At 30.8% G+C, this 22,448-nt stretch overlaps 1 protein-coding gene across 1 annotated transcript in view; it reads right to left on the bottom strand.

Moving 5' to 3' along the window:
- Positions 1-22,448, bottom strand: part of LOC118186863 (disintegrin and metalloproteinase domain-containing protein 10-like) — a 218,651-nt gene that overhangs the window by 23,901 nt on the left and 172,302 nt on the right. The window contains exons 6-10 of the mRNA XM_085815947.1: positions 21,945-22,073; positions 21,561-21,738; positions 16,226-16,385; positions 8,789-8,884; positions 5,780-5,861 (exon numbers count right to left, since the gene is read on the bottom strand). Of these exons, the coding sequence (XP_085672073.1) occupies positions 5,780-5,861; positions 8,789-8,884; positions 16,226-16,385; positions 21,561-21,738; positions 21,945-22,073 (645 nt within the window). The remainder of the gene's footprint in view (positions 1-5,779; positions 5,862-8,788; positions 8,885-16,225; positions 16,386-21,560; positions 21,739-21,944; positions 22,074-22,448) is intronic.

Here is a 22,448-nt window from a genome sequence, read left to right as displayed (position 1 = left end):
TTAAACTATTTATCACATGAACAAATTAGCAGATCATAATAATCTTAATAAACTTTCATATACTTTCATTTTTCATATTGTTATACTCTCAGCTATACAATGCTATCTGTACAGATGGAATCAATGCACTTTTCTTTACTGATAAGAACTGCAGAATTTAAGATAAAATATTGGTTTATTTATTGATACTAGAAAGAGCACTTACGTATTAGCCCAACCACTTCGGTGCAATTTGGCAAATTTTATCGCAGAAAAAGAATAACACAAAAAAATTACATTCATAGGCGATCAAATATGAACAAGCCTTTACTAGCTGAGCATCATTATGGGTACTTATATGTGTTTGAGCAGCTGAAGTCATTAGGTGGCGTTACCTAGAGCAAGGGAACCTAGAGCTGTGAACATGTTGTGAATCAAAGTCATCCCCATCCTCTTCGCACCAGTGTGAATAATAAAAACACTTCACGTGTTTGTGAGGTTATCAAACAGGGTTGATGCTGTACGGTGTTTCAAATTTCAAAACTTGGCGTCAGCTATGGAAGTGTCCAATTAGTTATGAGAAAGCAGTTGGGTTTCAGAAAAGTTTCATCTCATTGGGTTGGAAATTTACTGAATGATGATCAAAAAGCTGCATGGGTTCGCTTTTTTCAGTTGCTTACAACTCATTTTGAAGAAGAAGAGGGAGCTTTTTCCATAAAATTGTTACCTGTCACGAGATGTGGGTGCATGCTCACCCCTTCCAATCAAAGCCTGAAAGCATGGTGTGAAAAAAAAAAAGTGAAAGAAACCCCATGAAAGCCAAACCTCGACTGTTTATGAGGAAAGTGTTGGTCATGGTCTTTTGCGACTGGAGGAGGTCCTACTAGTGGATTGCTTACATGGACATCTGATCATCAATACAGCTTACTATTGCAGTCTTTTGGATCAAGTTAGGCTTCAGTATCAAAACAAAAGACGAGACTGTCCCATTCCACCAGGTGTTGATCCTCCACAACAACTCCAGGCCCCACACAAACACAGCAGAAACTGCTGGAAATGCACCGCAAAATGCTTGATCATGAACCTTACAGCCCAAACTTATTGCCATGCGATTTTCACATGTTAGACACCCCACCCAAAAGCAGCACTTGGAGGCAAGCGATTTGAGACCAATGAACAAGTAAAAACATTCCTGCACAACTGGTTCATTCTACGAGAATTGAATGGGAAAATGTAGCATAAAAAGAGGTGATTATTTAGAAATGTAGATGTTCCCTATAAAATAAATTTTGTTTAAACAAAAGGCTTGTTTAGAAATTTTGTGGTGACTGCTCCGAGAAGAGATTCAAAATACTGTTTCGTTAGAGATTATGCGACAAAATTCCTGCAAAAATGTTACCACTGTTTCTTCTGCTAGAGGCCATGAGCACATATTTTAAAATCAAGTTTAATATAAAAATAATCATGATTTGCCCATAAAAACTGCCGGAACTTGGAATGAAACAACAACAAAAAAAAAAAAAAAAAAAGAGCAACATTAATGATTAAAATCAAAGAACTTTTATGCACATGGTTGCCAGAGTTTGGCGCACATTGAAACTTCGGCAGTTTTCATAAAGGTGATGGAAGTAATATGTATGTACTTAGGAAGATGTCCTACAATTTGAACAGATTGCAAAAATCAACCCTGAACCTTTTGTTTTGTATCCGAAATAAAATTCTTCTTTAAATCAAGCACAAGGAAATAACACTCTAAAATGTAAATTACAAAAAAAAAAAAAAAAAAAGAATAACTATATATTACTTTAAAATTAAATATGTAAATTCAACATCCACTGCTAGAATATATTTTTCCAATTTTAAATGCAGAATTATAACTTCTGCAATGTTTGAATTCTTTTTCCCACCTTTCACATAGAAACAAAAAAAAAAAAAAAAAAAAGCTAAAACTGCCTACAAATATTACTGCTAAATGATTAAAATTACATCCAATAAATAAACTTAAACAAGACCATAATTGAAAATTTACTTAGTACACAAAAATTTATAAAATAATTTTTTTCCACTTCAAAAAATAAGAGTGAAAATTACAAGGAAAAAAAAACTTAAGATCAAATTAAATTTATGTGCACAACTCATCATAAAAATTCATTCATAATATGATCTGCATATACAATCTGTACAACCTGTTTAACACAGTTAATTCGATTAGGCGCACTTTCAAATTTTGCTTACATATACTGTCTCAGAAGAAAAGAAAGAAAATTCAGGGTAAATTATTTTTATAGTTTAATCTTAAAAATGTGCATTGCATAAAGATGACTATAAATATATTTCTAAAATTTTAAATATAAAATAATCAATTGAAATTTTTTAGATATAAATCTTAAAAAATGTGATCATAGGCAAAAAAATGCCTGTCCCTTTCAAATTAATCTATTAAATGTATTTAATTTAATTAAATATATCACTTAGAATTAAAAAGAAATTACACTGACAGATTTCTAAAGAAATCTATATTTGGAACTACTCTGATATACGCCCTCAAGTCGCCAAATTTCTTGCCAACTCACGCTGCCATATTGCTATCTAAATTTTTTGTCTACATTTCAAAATTTAAGCCTAAAATGTCTGTTTTGCACACACAATTTAAACAAAAACTTTACATAGCAAAACCGTAAAGTTTCTAACCAAAACTATTTGACAAGAGTCCATGTACACAGCGATATGTTTTAACTTAAAAAAACATCTACGAATAGCACAATTTAGGCAGCAAATGAATCTACGAACTACGCACACCTCACTTTAATAAATTAACATAACAACAATAAATTTCAAAGAATACCATGTATACAGCATTCTGTTTCAACTTTAAAAAACATCTACGAATTGCACAATTTAGACGGTAGGCACTAATCAACAAAATAACTAAAATAAATTTCAAACAATTAAAAAAACAACAATAACAACAGAAATTCATACTAAAAAAACAATGAACATAACATTCTACAAAATAAGAACAAGAATAAAATAAGATGTACTTACCATGAATTAATGCTTTTTCGAACAGCAGAAATACCAATTTCATACCGCCTTTAACATGCTGCCACATAATCACTATCGTATTTATATGACAGCCAGACACACTATCCAGAAAATTCATACTATGGTTCACAAAAAATAAAATAACAAATAATCACAAATCCCTACTTCTATCATGCACAGCCACTAAAAATAATCTCCCAGACCCTCTTTCCCCACCTCCAAATACCCACTGCCCCTCAACAGGATGGCCACGATGATATTTCCTTTTGCCGAACTTCTATTCAACAACTTTCACCATTTTATCTTCCCCCCTAGCTTCTCAGACACAGAGCATGACATGAACCAACGAACTCCACCGAAAGATTTTTCAACGTCAACAGGGTTGCCATACAACACGCAATCGCATTAAAAACCAGCACAGAACACATATCGCCACATTTGGTGAAATTAGGGCGTATATCAGAGTTGTACCCTATATTTAATATAAAACTAAAAATTTTTACTTTAAAAATCAAGTTCTAGAGGTATAAAACTGTTGTAGCAATATCTTGTATCAATCTAAAAGTAGGAAATCAAAACCAGCACCATCATTAATATTGCCATGAACTCAAGTACCATATGAGAATAACAACTAATAAATAATAATAAAAAAATATTTATTAAGAAAAATAATGAAATCTAATTTTTTTTTTTTTAATTTTTGTTGAAATATAATTTAATAAACAGTTATCAACAGTTATAATGACAAGCATTCAGGAGCTATAAGATTGTTAGAATATTAGATTTTAACATCATCGTCTGAGATTCACCAGATTGCTATTAATTCAAAATTATTGTTTCTACATCAAGACAAATCTACTGCTTAAATAAAATAATTTACTAAATACAAATGGTGAAGTATTTTAATATGTCTATTTCAGTACCACTCATCAAATTATCTTTTTTTTTATCAGATATAGCTTATGAATATGATTATGTGATGTGTATACAGATCCGTAGTTTATGAACACAACTAAATAAAAATAACTATCACTGATTTTAATTAAATAAAACATGATTTAGAAAATCACCTTGCACCTCACATACAGTAATATTATATAATTAAGTTTTGTACTTTATCCACATCTCCCAGTGAAAAGTCACCACAAAGTATTCATGAAGCAAAGCATTGCCTTTTTGAAATAGTGCATTGCCATTTTGAAAGTGCATTGCCATTTTGAAAATTGTTGTTGCTTTTGCACACTAGCTAGGCAAACAATTAATTGCCAATGAGTTTGCAAACGCTCTACAAAGTTGTCAATGAATTCATGATTTTTCAGTGGGGGTGTTCATTACAGTCAAAAGTCGTTAATCCGGACTCGTCGGGACTTTGGCGATTCCGGATTATAGATCATCAGTTTAAATCTGGTAAGATGGCATGCAGAAATTATAAAATTAAAAATATGAAACCGTAATTTATGAAATAAAGAACAATTATGATTTAAAGGGTATCAAAATTTACAAAAAAAAAAAGCTTAATATTTATTTGTTTACTTTATTAAACATTTCTTTCAATGTAAATTGTTTAAGTTGCTTCGTTTTTTTATGTGATAATACATTCTCTTTAATTCTATAAACAGACATAATTTCTTGTTCAGTTACAAAGTTCCGCTGTTCAAGTCCTATAATTGCTGTTTCGAGAATACCGACTAATTTGTCAATCGAAATTTTTTCGTTTTCAATAACCTCTGTCACTTTCTTCGCTATCGGAAGCGAATTATAATGACGAGGAATTTGATTTAAATCATATCAAAGACAGAGTACATCGAGATGAAATACTACATCTAGTAAGGAATTATAAGCCAAATAAAATAAAAACATCTGCCCTGAAGATAAGGATAGTGCTGACAGATCAACTTCCAATTCATTGCGCACCGCGGCGTTAAAGATAAACAAAGTTTAGATAAACAAAGGATATGCCTTTATCCATTTTTTGCAGCAATTCCACTTTTTGTTTAATGGACTTCGAAACATACTTTCGCTTTGTAGATCCTTCACATATTAGTAAATATATATCAGAAATTCTATTTGACATAATCGAAAGTTCAAGCTTACTTTTATAAAATTGCTCTAACAGTCTGGAAAAAATAATAAGCCGAATCCAATTTGAAGATTAAGGAACAACACAATCTGCAACATTAACTAAATTAGATAATTTTAGCTTAGCTTATACCATCCGTTATACATTAAACGCGCATTCGTAAACGTATTTTGCGCACGCGCACACGCATATTCGCAGCCGTAAAGGTCTTACGCACATGCGCAGAAAGTTTGTAGCTTTGAGGTCCGGATTATAGATCATTCCGGATTATGTCAGAATTAATGACTTTTGATTGTACTAGAAAGTATCTGAAATTTTAAAGTTTAGAAATATATGTTCCTCCTTTTATATTGAACTTCTCATCTAAGAAAACACATTTATACTTAGCTGAAAAGAAGATTGGTTTTGGGTTTAAATAAGCTTTAAGCTTTATATGCAGTAATCATTCACATCAGTTTCTGAACATTTATTCCTCACAAACAATAATTTAAAGAGCTATTATACTCTTATAAGAATCAGTTATTTAACACTTATAAATTGAAGAAATTCATTAAATTTTTAAAACGACATATATACTTCACTTTTACTCCAAAATTTTACAAAGCAAATATTTGAAAATGCAGTTACACTTTTAAATTATTCATATATATAAGTGACATGAAAGAAAAGAATTACCCCATTGTAGCACACAAATTCTTCACTACATACAGTCTTATTAGGTTTTTTTGTAGAGGGAGGACACAAAGGTCCTTGTCCAGTAAAAGTTGGTTAAAGAAATTACATTTGAGCAATATCATACAAAATTGTATAAAAAGAAATAGATTTGAATTAGTTATGTGTTTGTAAAGATAATATTTACTAAACCTTTACAGCAAAAAAAATCACATATTATCAAAGTAACAATATTGGAAGTATGTAATAAATCAGAACTATAATAATGTTTCACTAAATATAATATAATAATACTATAAAAATGTTTTTAAATTAAAAAATTAAAAACTTGCACAACTTTCTAAGTTAACTCTAACTCAGAAAACTAGCTTATGTAAAGTGCATAAAATGATAATTAATGAATCAGCTCATCACTGTTAATAAATTATCTCAAAATTCCAGATGACTATTTATTAATAGCACATTTGAGTCTTTTAGCGCATCTCTAGTACAAGTTCAAGAACAAAAATAATATGATTACTTAGTACCTGAATAATTCAGGTGCAAGTCTTATGACACTGAAACCTGAAAATGACAGTAAAAGAACGATAAATTTAATATAATGATAAGTGCCAAGTTGCCCATTATATTTATTCTAAATTTCATTTCCCTAAGCAATTTTCAACAAATGAGAATTAGCACATACCGTGAAAGTAATATTTATTCCTTTTTTTTATGTATGGATCATTTATACATGTATATATGATTTATATCTTGCATTATTTATACTTTATAAATCCTTATTCATGTTCATAAGCCCATAAATTTTCAGTTAAAATGTCCTAAAGATGAAGAGATTACTAATAGAAAACCAAAGATGTGTGTGCTACTGATTCAGAAATTTTGAAATACATTTAGTAAAAAGTTGAAAAAAATCAGAATGCCTGCCTCAAAAATGAAGAAAGCCATGTGGAAACTTTTAGAAAGTTTACAGTATCTTATACTTAGTATGATAAGATTTGTTGCACATAACATTAACAATTAAAAAGTGGGTATATGAAAGAAATAAATATGTAAACCTCTGTCAGAAAAGAAAGATTCTGAAATCTTAATGAACCACAGACATTAAAAATATTCTTCATTAGTTGGAATGCTTATCTACTGCATATTTCCATATATAAGCTGAGAGCTCACTTTTTTTTCAAAAATCACCCAAAATTCAAAACCTGCATATAAGCCAAAATTAAAAATTATCCAGTAGCATTCAAATATGTCACTATGACGGAGAAACTACTACTAATTACTAAGCAGGTAAAATGGGTTGAACATTTTCTAATTAAAATGCTGTAAAGAAAATCACTGATGCCAAAGACAATAGTTTTAAATCTGGTAAACCTATCTGAAGATACAACATTTATTCTATTTCTTTGCTGTCCTTGTATGTGATCTGTGGTATTAGTGCTAGTCTTACTGTGTCATTTTGCTTTTTTGATTGAAAGATGAGCAGGAAGAGAAATTATTATATAGCAAATTTCAATTAGCAGATGATAAGATTTGCTAAGAATTTTAAGAACAGTATGACTGCTCGGCATCTCTCTGTAAATGAAAAAACAAGTTCGAAAGTGGAAAAAGCTGGACAGAAATTTCAGCAACATCAAATCTTTTGTTTTCGGGATGATGCAACAAACCAGCACTATAAACAATTTTCAAAATGAAATAATTTTATAAAACAAATAATTTATTTAATTTAAAATGAATTTTTTTCATGAACTTAAATACAAACCAAAGAAATAAAAAATGTGGTATTTAGCCATTTATTGCTCGCGCCTGGATAATGGAAAAGTATCTAGGTGTCTGCGAGATTAGCATATCTGTATACAAGATGACCCCATAATTTTGCTTTAGAGAAAGTTAAAAAAATTCTCAGCTTATACACAGAAATATATAATAATTTAATCACTAATACAGTTTTCTAAATTTTATTGGCAATGGTAGTCAAACAAACTTATTACTTTATATATCCCTATACAAAGAAATCAATGGGAATGAGATCTAGAAAATATGATGACTATTCCAAACAGTTTCTGTAGTGTACTGTCAGAAATTACACACAGAGAAGAATTTATTATGTGAAAAAATGCCATCATATTGGTACAGAACAAGCAAAATTCATCAGATATAAGCCATCATAGAACCATTAAAAAATTACCAGATCTGTTTTCAATCAATATTCATTATAAAAATTTTATCCAACCTGATGTATCTGAAATTAAGATTCTGGATTGCTTGATGTGAATGAATTAGTAATAAACAATCTGTTCTTTGACAATTTATTTTCTTGAAAACGTAACAGCATCAGTCTAAAAAAATGCAAAATGCCATCAATAACCAATGTTTTTGTCAAAGGCACTTATTTTTTACTACAGAAAAATCTGAAAAGTTTATCTTAAAAATTATTTAAGACAGTTTTAAACATTTATAGTGTAATTTTAAGCTGATAGTTAGTAAAATATTGACAGCAGCAAACTGATTTATCAGTAAACTAGAGTTTAAAAAGTTGTCTACAATGTAAGTCACTAAAAATGTTACGACAGACTAAAAACTTTAAAAACCATTTTCATTTAGTGGGAAGAAAGAAAAGAATCATTTTCATTTAGTGGGAAGAAAGAAAGGAGATTTTCCTGCAAATGAAATTGAAGGACATATTTATTGTAAGCACAAATGATAAAAACCACATGGGATGACATACTGAAAAAATTCTTTAAACACAGAGCAGATATGCTAAAAGTTAGGATATTAGTTCAAATGTAAAATAATTGGACCTTTATCTCATGATATAAAATAAACATGTTCATCATAACTGTACCAGCTTCTAGAAAAATCTTAATTGTTCTTTGGTTCATATCTGATGACTATTCTGCAACATAACAATGCAAAACAAAATAAAAAATATTCAGTAAATGTAGTCTATTATTAGATGCAGAATTCAAATATTATACATTCAGAATTTCAATTTTAATAACAAAAGGATATTCACAGTAGCTTGCAGTCCGACAACCATTATCTTCTCTGCACAGAACACCATACTTTAAACGACAGTCTTGAGAACAACAAGGTCCTTGGCTAGGGCTGAAAATATACATAGTGGTCTTAAAATACAAGAACTGAAAATAAATGAAAATGTATAGGCTCTACAAATTATTTATGTAAAATTACATGGGTTTAAGGAAAATAATTTTTTAAAAATGTTGCATTCAATATTTACATAAACCAATACATGCAAATTTGCACCAAATGTTTTAAAGACTACTTAAATCATTATAACCTAACTTCTAGGATAATTATTTCTGATTATCCACATCCTCATAAAAAATATTTATATGATAACAAGATATATGCATAACACACGTGTTTAAATACATATGGACTTTTGAAATACAATGACAATTTTTGATTTCCTTTTGCATTTATTGTTGTCATAATGTATCATAATACAACTGATGAAAAAAAAACACTGATTTTTTTTTTCAGATATATTGCATTTTGCCTAATAATAGGGATTTAAAAAATTCATATTCTATGAAATACTGCTTCTTAAACAAACAAATTTTATGGAAATGTAATGGATAAATTTGTAGGCAAAATGTTAGAAAATGACCATACCTCATTTATAGCAACTGTTTGCTTTATTTATTGTTGAGCAAAGGAATATATACATGAGTAGAATTCCGTAAAGAACTGAGATTATCCTTAAACACAACTACTGATTAGTGTAATTACCACTGTAATCTCTACAAACCATATATAATCTTTATTTCTACAACTTTATGTAAAATGCAAATGGCAACAAAAAAATATTATTGAAATAATATTGTTTTAAAAAGATCACTGTCTTAAAAAATAATAAATAATTTTCTTTAAAAATATAGAAGTGAAATGTTATTCTTAAGCAAAAAAATAATGCTCTGTGACGTAGCAACCATTATATTTATCAGTGACCTGAGTTGGTAACCGTAAATTTTATGGCAAATACTGAGAAGTTAGAAAACCAGTCAGATGGTGTTAATCCTTTGGAAACTTAGAAGATAAGTGTAAAAATTCCTCCTTTCTGGATAGGTACGGCAGAAATTTGGTTTTATTAGATAGAAACACAATTTAAATTTAATGGCATAATTAATATAAAATAATAGATACCAAGTTTAACTACATTGTCTCATAAATGGAACCTAAATATATACACTATTTGGGACATAACAACTGATAAGGCTGAAAATAAATATTCATTGGCAAAAGAGCGCTTTGTAAATATATTCAAAGAAAGTGAAAATGAACAAATCAAACACCTTTTCACTGGCATTGAAGCTGGCAATATGAAAACAAGCCATCTATTACAAATAATAAAACCCTTGTCAAATAATGACATTTCTGACATGGTTATTGACATATTGGTGGTTATTGATGAAGGTATTGATAAATTAGAGATTATGCCTGATAAGATTTTTGGGAGCTTCTTTATTATAGTGGCTCCCAAGATTGAATTGTTAATCAACTGAGATATCTTGCCGAAATCTCGCCACATGTTCTTGTATCTCGCTACATGTTACATCTCAGTTGATTATTTATTGAATTTTGGGGTCCATTATAATAAGGAAGTCTCAGTTTTCTACATGTATTTAGAAACTGAAGTTAAGAATGAAAATGCATCACCAAATACCATTTCATAACTACTGGAAAAAATATTTTCAACAGAATGGCATATTGAAGAGCTGCATTTTCGTCACCAGCCAAATAAAGAAATCATAGTACACAAAGAAGTAACAGATCATTGTCTAGAGACAGAAGCACATGTCAGAGGTGCTACAACCTCAATGGTAAAATGTGTATTATTGGATCAAGTTGCTTTCCAGAAAAATGTAAGCCAACATGTAACTGGAAAAAATTTGCCCTGTATAGCAAAATAGGAATTAGCAAAAAAGGGAGATAAAATTTTTGGTTGACAAAGGTGTGTATGTAAGTCTAATTCCAGCTGCATGTAATGACAAAATAAGTGGCTGCAAATGGTAATGAAATTCCATGTTTTGGGTACAAAATTTTAACTCTTGATTTGGAACTTTGCCGTGATTTTCAATAAGCATTTATCACAGCCAAAGTCAGTAAAGGTATTTTAGGTGCAGAATTTCTTAACCAGTTTAAGTTATGGATTGATATTAAAAATAAAAACCTAACTGATGGTTTACCTTAACTGAACATTAGTGGTGAAATTATATTATCAGTCAATGAATCGGATGTAAGCACCTTGAACAAAAACAATAAATTTTCTAATATTTTGGCACAATTTCCCCAAATACCAAACCTAATTTAGCAATTTATAAAAAAAAAAAAAAAAAAATTGAACATAATATAACTAGTAATGGCAACTAGTTTATTCAAAAGGAAGGCAGATCCTAAAGGATTAGAAATAGACTAAAAGAATTCAATTTTATGCTTGAAAATAATATTATAAGAAATTAAAAATTGCAATGGGCATGCCCACTTCATTTAGTCATAAAAAGAGATGGCACTTTGAGACCATGAGGACATTATCTTCACTTATATGATATCAGAGTATCTGATCACTAGTCATTACCCAGAACTGAAGACTTCATCACATTTTAAAAAGCAAGAAGATATTTTCTAAACTTGATTTACTTAAAGCTTACTACGAAATTACTATAGCAGAAGAAGATAAAAAAAAATAACGATAACAAGACCATTTGGACTTTTTGAATTTAAAGTAATGAGTTTTGGCTTAAGAAATGCTTCTTTAACTTTTAAAAGATACATTAAATTTTATTTTCAGTGTGCTAGATTTTACTTTCCTTACTTTCCCTTTGGATGACATCTTGTTGGAAAGTAAGAAACAGCATAAGGAACATCTTACGCAAGTATTTAATAGAGTTCAACAATGTGGTCTAAGCACCATTCAATCAAAATCAGCAATGGAAGTGGACAAATTAGAATTTTGGGGATATTTCATAACACCAAAGAGCTCAAACCTGTTCCAGAGAAAGTACAAGCCATAACAAATTATAAACTTCCTAAAACTATTCACGAACTTTGTAAATTTTTAGAAATGATTTATTTTTATTGAAGAAACTGAAAGGATACAACTAATACCCAAGCCCCTTTAAATGAATATTTAAAAGGCTCAACAAAAAAGATCGAAAAGAAATCTCACGGACAGTAGTAGGACAGAAGTCTTTTGAAAAATGCAAAGACAATTTAGCCAATAGAGTCAAAAGTCATTAATTCGGACACCCATAATTAAGAATGATCTATAATCCGGACCTCAAAGCTACAAACTTTCTGCGCATGCGTCGCGTTGACGCATGTGCGTAAGACCTTTAATATGCGTGTGCGCATGCGCATAATACGTTTATGCATGCGTGTTTAATGTATAACGGACAGTATAAGCTAAGCTAAAATTATCTAATTCAGTTAATGTTGAGGATTGCGTTGTTCCTTAATCTTCGAATTCGATCCGGCTTATAATTTTTTGCAGACTGTTAGAGCAATTTTATACAAGTAAGCTTGGACTTTCGATTATGTCAAATAGAATTTCTGATATATATTTACTAATATGTGAAGGATCTACAAAGCGAAAGTATGTTTCGAAGTCCATTAAACAAAAAGTGGAATTGCTGCAAAAAATGGATAAAGGCATATCCTTTGTTTATCTTTAACGCCGCGGTGCGCAATGAATTGCAAGTTGATCTGTCAGCACTATCCTTATCTACAGGGCAGATGTTTTTATTTTATTTGGCTTATAATTCCTTACTAGATGTAGTATTTCATCTCGATGTACTCCGTCTTTGATATGATTTAAATTAAATTCCTCGTCATTATAATTCACTTCCGATAGTGAAGAAAGTGACACAGAGGTTATTGAAAACGAAAAAATTTCAATTGACAAATTAGTCGGTATTCTCGAAACAGCAATTATAGGACTTGAACAGTGGAACTTTGTAACTGAACAAGAAATTATGTCTGTTTATAGAATTAAAGAGAAAGTATTATCACATAAAACGAAGCAACTTAAACAACTTACATTGAAAGAAATGTTTAATAAAGTAAACAAATAAATATTAAGCTTTTTTATTTGTAAATTTTGATACCCTTCAGATCATAATTGTTCTTTATTTCATAAATTACGGTTTCATATTTTTAATTTTATAATTTCTGCATGCCATCTTACCAGATTTAAACTGATTATCTATAATCCGGAATCGCCGAAGTCCTGACAAGTCCGGATTAACGACTTTTGACTGTATTGCTTTATTAACCTTTCCTAATTCAGATCTAACATCATTTTTAAGTACAGATGCCTCTAATTTCACAATTAGATCTATTCCACAGTAATATGATGATGGAGACTGGAAACTAAATAGTTCCAGAAAGTTACTCAATCTATTCTAAAAAATTAAATGAAACTCAAACAGCTTTTAGCACAAATGACCAGGAACTTTTATGTATCTATCTTTCCATCAAACAAGTTGCTGAACATCGGCAGTTCTGAACAGTTGCTGAACATCTGCGGTTTGAATCCCAGAGAATGGGCTAACTGCTCTGGGTGTTTTCTTGGTTTTTTCCATATGTAATATGTATGAAAAAGTTTCCCTAAGAAAGTCCTCCACAAAGGCATGCTTCCTCTTAGGCAGATGCCATAATTATATATACCAAATCAAATCAGCCCATGAAACAATTTAAACATATGCTAGAAGGACGAGGATTTATTATATTCACAGATCACAAGCTACTAAACAGAGACGTGATAAAGCATCAACAAACAAAAGCAGAAAAGTGTATATTAAATAACAGCAAAAAAGTAGAAAATCACCTGTTTGAATTGGAAACAGAAATACAAGTACAGAGCTAAAAAAATTATGTGTTCTTCAGAAATTACCCAAACTGAGGAAAGAAAAATTGTTATTCTTGTAAATTCTTAATGCTAATACACATAATGTGTTTCCAAGCTATCAAGAAGACAATTAAGACATCTCCAGTGTATTTCTCAATTTTCAACAAATATAAAATACATAACTTGGAATGATATTATTGCTGCAAACTCAATGTCTAGAACTGAATCAGTTTCAGACATCATTTATGACAAAACTGCTCATGAATAAATAAATAATGAAGAACTAAATGAATAACTAAACAGTACAAAAAATTAAAATTTTAAACAATATCCATTACCCCCTGGAAAATAATCTGGTGTGATATTTCAACTCCAAATATTCGACCGTTCATACTACAACAATTTTGAATAAATGTTTTCCATAAAATACATAACTTCAACCATTCTGGCCTCAAATCATCAGTGAAACAAGTATCATCAAGATTCATCTGGAAGGATATTAAAAAAAGATGTTAGAGAATGGGCAAAAACATGCATTAGTTGCTATAAAAATAAAATTATTTGGCACATCTGCTCTAATTCAACTCATTTGAATAACCTGATGACAGATTTAACATTGTCTATATCGATGTAATTGGACCATACCCACCATTAAATGGGAATAAATATTGCTTAAAATGCATCAATAACTTTGCTTGCTGGGTGGAAGTTATACCACTAGAAAATATTACGACAGAAACAATCACAAAAGCTTTTTTAAAAACTAGTTTTGTCACCTTGGTGTTTCATACAGCATAATTACAGACAGAGGAAATCAGTTTATATCAGAACTTTTCAGAAGTTCAGGTATTATTTGCGGAATTAAAATGCAAACAACAACTTCATAGCATCCACAAAGCAACAAAAAAATAGAAAGGCAATGCAGAACATTAAATGCAGTCATTAGAGCTCAAAATTTAGTCAAATGAAGTGAAACTTTACCAACTATACTTCTTGGTACACACGCGTCTTTGTGTGATGATAGCAACTGCTCTAATGCAGACATGGTTTATGGTAAATCACTAAAGCTACTAGGAGAATACTTTCAAGAACCAAAAACCAAATTACAACCAGATATTTTTCACTAGTGAACAGCAAAAACAAATGGAAAAATTAAAACCAGTTAAAAGACAATCTAAAAGAAAATAGAAATTATCGTTCCAAAAGGATTTAGATTCATGTTCACATGCAATTGTCAGAGTGGACCATGTAAAGAAAACATTACAATCCCCTTATGAAGAAAACCTTTTCTAACATTCCCCGTGTTTCCCGGACAGTCAAGTCTTTTCTGCATAAATAAATGTTTCAATAATTTAAAATTTGACTTTCAGAAAGTGTTTGCTTTGCATAAAACATTAATTTGAAAATCAATATAATTAATGAAATTTTTATAAATTGTTTTCTTTTGAATGCAGTAATATAAATCTAGTAATAAAATACTATAATGATGTGCTATAATATTCTAAACAATAGCAGTAAGGTTAATAATAGTCAGTATCATTCTCATTTCAGGCAGATGTTCTACAAGCAATGAAATATTATACAGATTTCCTCAGCTAACAAAAGTAATGTTCCTACAGCAAACACTTCAAAAGTCCAATAGGTACAGAATGAAGAAAGAGCTTCAGTTTATTTCTGAGGGGAGAAAATTATACAGATTTCCTCAGCTAACACAAGTAGTGTTCCTACAACAAACCCTTCAAAAGTCCAAGTGGTGTGGTACAAAATGAAGGAACAGCATCAGTTTATTTCTAAGGAAAGAAAATTAAACAGATTTCCTCAGCTAACAGAAGTACTGTTCCTACAACAAGCCCTTCAAAAGTCCAAGTGGTACAAAATGAAGAAACAGCTTCAGTTTATTTCTAAGAGGAGAATTATGAGTGTTTTTAGGCCTGAAGAAATAATACTTGGAAAGTATATAATTAAAAATATCATTAAAATTTATTCGGCGTGTTATTGTGTCTTAATTATCATTACAATATAACAAAAAAATCATGATATGATAAATACACAGCCTATTTAAATGGAAATAATGATTGTATACTATAATTTCACATTTCAGAACCAAAAATAAATCTTTGCAATTAACTTTTAAAGATGGTAACTGTGATAACCATTACAGGCACTGGGTTTAATCCTATTTATACAGTGCACACGGGATTTGGCTACTTTTGGCAAACTTATGATGAGCAGTAAATGTGGCACACACGATGAGTAGTAAATGGGTCATTTAGGTGTTGGTGATAATTTTCAAAATCGTGCCAAGGTTGCACCGTATACTAGGATTTTACCCAGACCCCTGTAATAATTTTAACAAAATAATTTAGTATAAAAAGTCTAAGAACTTTTAATAAATCAAGTGTACGTGAAATGAAATGTAAATATTTAAAGGCTGGGGGGAGATAACTTATAATTGTCCATCTGTAATAGCCAAAATTATTGCCCCTTTTCCATGGTTTAAATAAAGATTAGCCAAATGGATTTTAATATGTTTCATAGAAAAAATTCCTTACATTGTTATGTGATAATTATACCTGCAAAATGCTGCTGGACGAAGTCTGCACGGTGGCTGATCCTGTGGAGGGTTAACCCTCATTGGAAAACAACAAGGTTCATGGCAATCCTCCTCCCAACCACAATCACATTCTTCAGCCCCTTCTACTACTTCATTTCCACACACAGCATCCAATGGCTCTGAAAAATCAGAAAAAATAAATAAAATATTGTCGAATCATGAGTATAAATTTAAAAAATTCGGTTTAATCCTAGTATCTGGTGCACACGGGATTTGGCTACTTTATGATGAGCAGTAAAAACGGGACATATACGATGAGTAGTAAACGGGTCATTCAAGGAATATATATAGTTATACATAGTATATATTATGTATATAGTGATAGCATATACATAGACGTTCTTTGGGTCATTTTTGGTGGTGTCGATAATTTTCAAAATCGCGCCAAGGCTGCACCGTATACTGGGATTTTACCAAAAATTCAATAAGTCACATTTATGCAGCAATTATGGAAACATGAAAACTAATTTTTACAAATGTAATTTTGCAATTCTTTGGTACACAGTTGTTAGGCATAGCATCTTTGCAAGTTTATACTTTTTTACACACTACAAAAATTAAAATATCTCTATTTTAAAGAAGACTGCATGAAATCCAATCACGTAACCGGTGAAAGTGCCGAATCACCCACTGTTTGACGCGTTTTTAAGAATTGCACATACTCGGTATCCATTTACACATCGACTCATTTTCACTTAAAAAGTCAAAGAAAATTGACAAAAATCTAATTCTTCTTACTCTTGTAAAAAGCACCAAACAAATAAGTGGACGATTCTACACTTTAGTACCCTTAACCTACCGTGATTGTTATGTTTACATTCTGACAGACAAATTCCTTACATTGCATTAGAAAAGGAGGTATGCAATAGAAAGTCTTTCTGCCCGCAGGATGAAAGAACCCTGGTGGTTAAGCACCGCAGTTCAACAAACAAAGAGTTTTGTTTAGGAACAAACTATCACATTACTAACTAAAAACAAAAAGATTAAAAAATGAAAAAAAAAAAAAAAATATGAAATGTTTCAGATTTTAAATTACGTCCAAAGGGGCGTTTTTTAACATTTTGTGTGTTACCTTTCTTTATTAAATATCATGTTCCTCGCACTTAAACCATAAGATCCAGTGCAACAGCAATATCGCAAAATAGTTTTAAAACGAGCATATCTTTAGAATTTCCGATACAGAGACTCACGCGCTGGAGATAAAAATGTTTTTTCTGCACAACGTTGCCATTGCTCGCTTTGAAATCCTTGAGTTTGTTAATCAAAAATTCGTCAAAGTTTTAAAAAATAGGAAATCGATCATAAAACAAATTTCAAATTTCAAATTTGGTCTTCCACATGCTCATATTCGTTGGAGGATTACGTTATTCAAAATTCGATGACTCTATGTACCGTTATTTTATGACAATGTGAGAAATATACATACATTTACGCAGATTTTCATTATTTAATTTCTTCAAATATAATGCAGGACTCTAACATTTTATGGCAACAGTTTGAAAAGTGAACCGACATTTATCCGTCCGATGCAAAATGCTAAAACGAAAGTAATAGTCCTTCGGGACTCAAGTCCCTTCTGAATAAAAAGTTCAAAATTAAAAAATATGGGACTGATAGAGCTAAGAAAAGAAAAGTTCGATACAACTTAGCTAAAGTTTCTGAAAGTATCTCACCTGCTATATTCCCGCTCTCTAATGTATTTTTATAAGTGTGTGATGAATGTGTTGTTTCTCCAACTTTTGAGAACATATTTTGCTCCTGAAGAAGAAGAGTCTATGTCTGATCACTCTTTGCAATCGATTTTTCTTCAAAAATAAATTTTATTTCAAAAAATTTATTAATTCAAAATCTACCCAAATCCTACGTTGCGCTTTTAACCTAATACGAAATACTATTTCAGCCTTTTTTTTTTTTTTTTTTTTTTTTGTTAAATTTTTAAGATAGACTTCTTTTACGTACATAAAGCTGCAGTAATAAAATAGTAGCAAACACAAATATTGTACAAAAATTACAAAAAAAATTTAATTAATTAATTTTAAATTACAAAAAAAAAGTGTTCTAGCAGAATAGGGTTGTCTGCGGTTTTTATTTGATTGAGGGGTATATCGAGAATATTGTATCATAAGTCAAAAGATCATACGGAATTTTTGGCAAAACATCGTCAGCGAATCACAGTTGCGGAAGGAAAACGTAATTTACTGGCAGACCTAAACAGACGTTAAGGAGGACTATTACTGAAAAGAGCAAAACTTTCTGACAGCGATGGCCCCGCCGATATAATTGTAGCTGTCAATTAGAAATTTTCCCTAAATACGATCCATTAGCAAAGTGAGAATAAATGTGATTCCTCTGTACTAGTGACAGTAGTGGTCCCCTTCATTTGGTCACATCGTTAAAAAGTCTACTCGAGGACTGCAGGAGGAAGTCACTAGCGTGGCATGTGCACGACCAGTTTATCATTTTCAGTATTTTCTGGAACGAAAAATCTACTCGGCCTCATAAATCATTGCACTTTCTACAGAATAAGCCTTTGAAATGGGAGCGGGGGCTTTTCTTTCTTTAAAAGTCTCAACTTCTGTCCAAGGGAAAGAGAGTGTGTCCGAGGGAAAGAGAGGTTTGCATTCAGAAGTTAGAATAGATTTCTAAGGCATAATTACTATTAATATAAAATTTGTCTGTTGAAACTAGGGTTCACTTACAACTCGCCAGCGGGATCATTTCCGTCCTAAGACAATGGCCAGTCGAATGGGTTCACTTACAGAAAAAAAGTTTCATTCAGGGGTTCGGTGCGCTCCGGCTAAAATTATATTTTATCTAAAAAACTGAGGAGAAGTACCGGTGGACTCCGACCCAATTTAAGCTCTGCTAAATAGAACAATGTTCTTCCTGCAACATAGAACTTAACAGAACACAGTTCTTCATATAGCATAGATCTTCAAGGAACAAAACATAAAACTTTATAGAACATAAAACTTCAAGGTATTGACCTACTTCTAAATAGAACAGAGAACTCCAAGGAATGGAGCTTAGTTCTTCGTGTAGCATAGAAGACAGAATTTCAGGGAATAGAACGAAGTTCTTTATATAATATAGAACATTATATGACATTCTGGAAACAGAGCATAGTTCTTCATATAACATAGAACTTCAAGGAATGAAATATAGTTCATCACAGAACACAGAACTTGATTTAATGAAACATAATTCTTCAAAACATAGAACAGAGCTCTTCAGAGAACAGAAAACGTAGAATTTTATTTAATTCTTAAGCCGTTTTCACAAAAACATTTAACAATTTCATACTCTTTTTCAAATGCATTTTCTGTTAGCGCAGCTAAACTGTCTAAGTGAGTCTGCTCCGCAGGGAATAAAATATGCTATCAGCATTCGTGCGATCCAGAAAAGTGAACATTTAATGTATTTAATCTGAAGAAAAACTACTTTTTTATAGCAAAAAGAATTTCTATCTTTAATTATTTTCACAACATAAACAAAAGTTATACACTTTGCCACTCACAAACTCAGTGAAAAAACGTTAGAAAAAGAAAATCGTTAAAACATGGAGTTAGTTAAAAATTTAAATATGACAAAAGTAATGTTAAATGCTCAAGGGCAATTCTAATCGTAAATTTAATTTAAGGGGTAGCAATATTAATTCTACTCTTGCCTTCTACTAACGTTTACTTTGCTATGTAGGTATTTTTGCTATTCGTGCTTAGTGATTTCTTAGTGAAGTCTAAAAGAACTTCTATCAAAGAACATTTATGCAAAGTGATAAAATTCACAAGGAAAGTTTTCATTTGACAGGGACAGCGCTTCCTGCATAGGCTCCCTAGTGTTTGTACCATTCCATTGAGACTGACCGAAGTTAAACTGTTCAATCATAGTTTGAAGAACATGAAGATGGCATCACATATCTCCTCTCTCTTACTAATAACCTGTTTTTTATCTCAGCATCTCTCAAAGAATTGAAGCAATTTCTGATAGAAGAATATAAAATATCTGTTACCAATATTCAAGACCTTAATTTTCCATTTCAAAAATAGTTTTCAAAAATAGTTCAGTTTCGTATGCCAGAGATGCTCTTACTCCTTATTAGGCATACAATTCTTCATATTTTTAGATGTTTCTATTATTTTGGACAATCTCTGTAAATATAGTAAGTGAATATGCAAAGCACAGCAGATTCTGAATGTCAATAGGATCAAATTATGGAAATAATAAATAGCAAGATGGAAAATGATATGAAATAAAGAAAAAATGCAAGCAATTTAGCGAAAAGACAAAATATTTCCTTTATGAGTTAAGCACATAGAAAAATAATTAAAATAAAATTTATTGAATAAATTAAGTGTTAGTGTAAAGCCTGGAAAAGCAACTAGTGCGCCCCCAAAAAAGAAAGGAAACAAAGAAAAGAAGCATTGCAAGTAGAATACATGTGACATCACCCAGGAGGAAGCACCCTCCAGTCTATGTCATATATCGGATTTAATTTTCCATCACTTCTTTCGATACACTGATTTCTCAGGCTCTGAAGTAATATCTAATTTATTTATAATATATAGCTATATAGCTTTAATTATTTTATTACGAAGTTTAAGTTAAAAAAAAATTCTGCAGTTAAACTTGTTTTCATTTCTCTTTTTAATTCATGCATTTCTGTGTCTTGTCATAATTTTATCTGCAAAATTAAATCATTTTGACATTTTTGCTTAAGGCGGAGAATTATTGCCTTGCAACTTGTTTCTTTAGTGATGGTATTTTTATTTATTCGAAAGGACGAACGCCTTTGGAAGATATTTCTAAAAGTATATTGGAGAAATCTGCCGATATATGGCACAGTGAACAAACGTCGCTGTTCACTACTGATCTACCATAAGTGAAGCCCGATCTTAGGTCCTATGCAGCCATCACATGATGCCTCGCATGGTTAAGTTAAATTCGGGTCTCACATGGGCAAGTTAACAACAGGTTTCGAGCTCAAGTATGTCTTTCGCGACGAGTGCAGTCACTGCATGTTCTACATTTGGAAGGATCATTAAATAAAAACTTTAAAATCTGTTTCACTAAACGTTTTTACTTACACATAAACATATCTGAACATATGCATGCATGCATTTCTGCTTCTACGCATCAAGAATATTTCATTTTCAAAAGCATATTAAATAAAATTAGTGTTCTAAATTTCTTTTATCTGTTATCAGAATTTATACCATTGGAATGCCTAACAGCATGTGTTGTAGAAATATTATCTTTAAATATTTAAATTGAGCTCTCGTAAAAGTAATTCTTACCCGTAAAACAACCTTTTACACTACGGGCTTTCGTATTTAGGACCGCATTGATGCTCCGTAAACTACAAGGTGAAAACTTGTTGTTATTCTTCTTATCACCAGATGTTGCACGAGCAAACATTATATAGTTGCCATGATCTCCCCCTGGAGTGCAGTGAAGATCATCCTCTGGATCATGCTGACAGAAAAACATACATGATTTTAAAAAGTTATCTGAATTATTTTTATTGAAAATGTATTTAATGGAGGTGTTAGGGTCTGAAATTATTTAGAAACATTTCCAGTTTTGGAAATAATTCTGAAATTAAAAATAGTATGATGATATATTTTGAGTATTGTAAATGTACCTTTTAATAACAAACAGAAGCAAATTTTTATACTTACAGGTGATCCAAAGTTATGTCCAATCTCATGAGCCAATGTAACATGAGACACAACTGGTGGTACATGCTTGCCGTAGTTCAATAGTGTTATGATGCCAGTGTTTAAACTTTTTAAGCTGCCTCTGTAGTGCTAAAAAAAATAGATGGATGATTTATATGGAGATAAACTTAGCATTAAATTATTACTTTAAATATCAATTTATTTTATTGTCAGTAATTATTTAAGTATACAGTTTCAGATTTTAACGATGAATTTTAAAAATGCTTTTTAAGACTTTAAATAATTTTAATTAAATGATGCTTCAAGAAATTTTGACTTGAATATCATTTTGAAACATATATTTATTTCTAAAGAATGGAAAAAATGCTAAACGTTTGTATCTTCGAGATAAATTTACTTCATTTCGTTCGAGCTGGTTTTCCGTTTGTAAGGTTATACTTGATCTGGTAATGCTATTTAGCCCAATAACCCTAACATACGTAAAGTGAATTATCGCTATGTCTG

This window comes from Stegodyphus dumicola, chromosome 4 (assembly GCF_044657685.1).
Source record: "Stegodyphus dumicola isolate Sdum_Otavi_A_Nest chromosome 4, ASM4465768v1".
Lineage (NCBI taxonomy): Eukaryota > Metazoa > Arthropoda > Arachnida > Araneae > Eresidae > Stegodyphus > Stegodyphus dumicola.
This window is presented reverse-complemented; position numbering and strand designations above follow the sequence as displayed.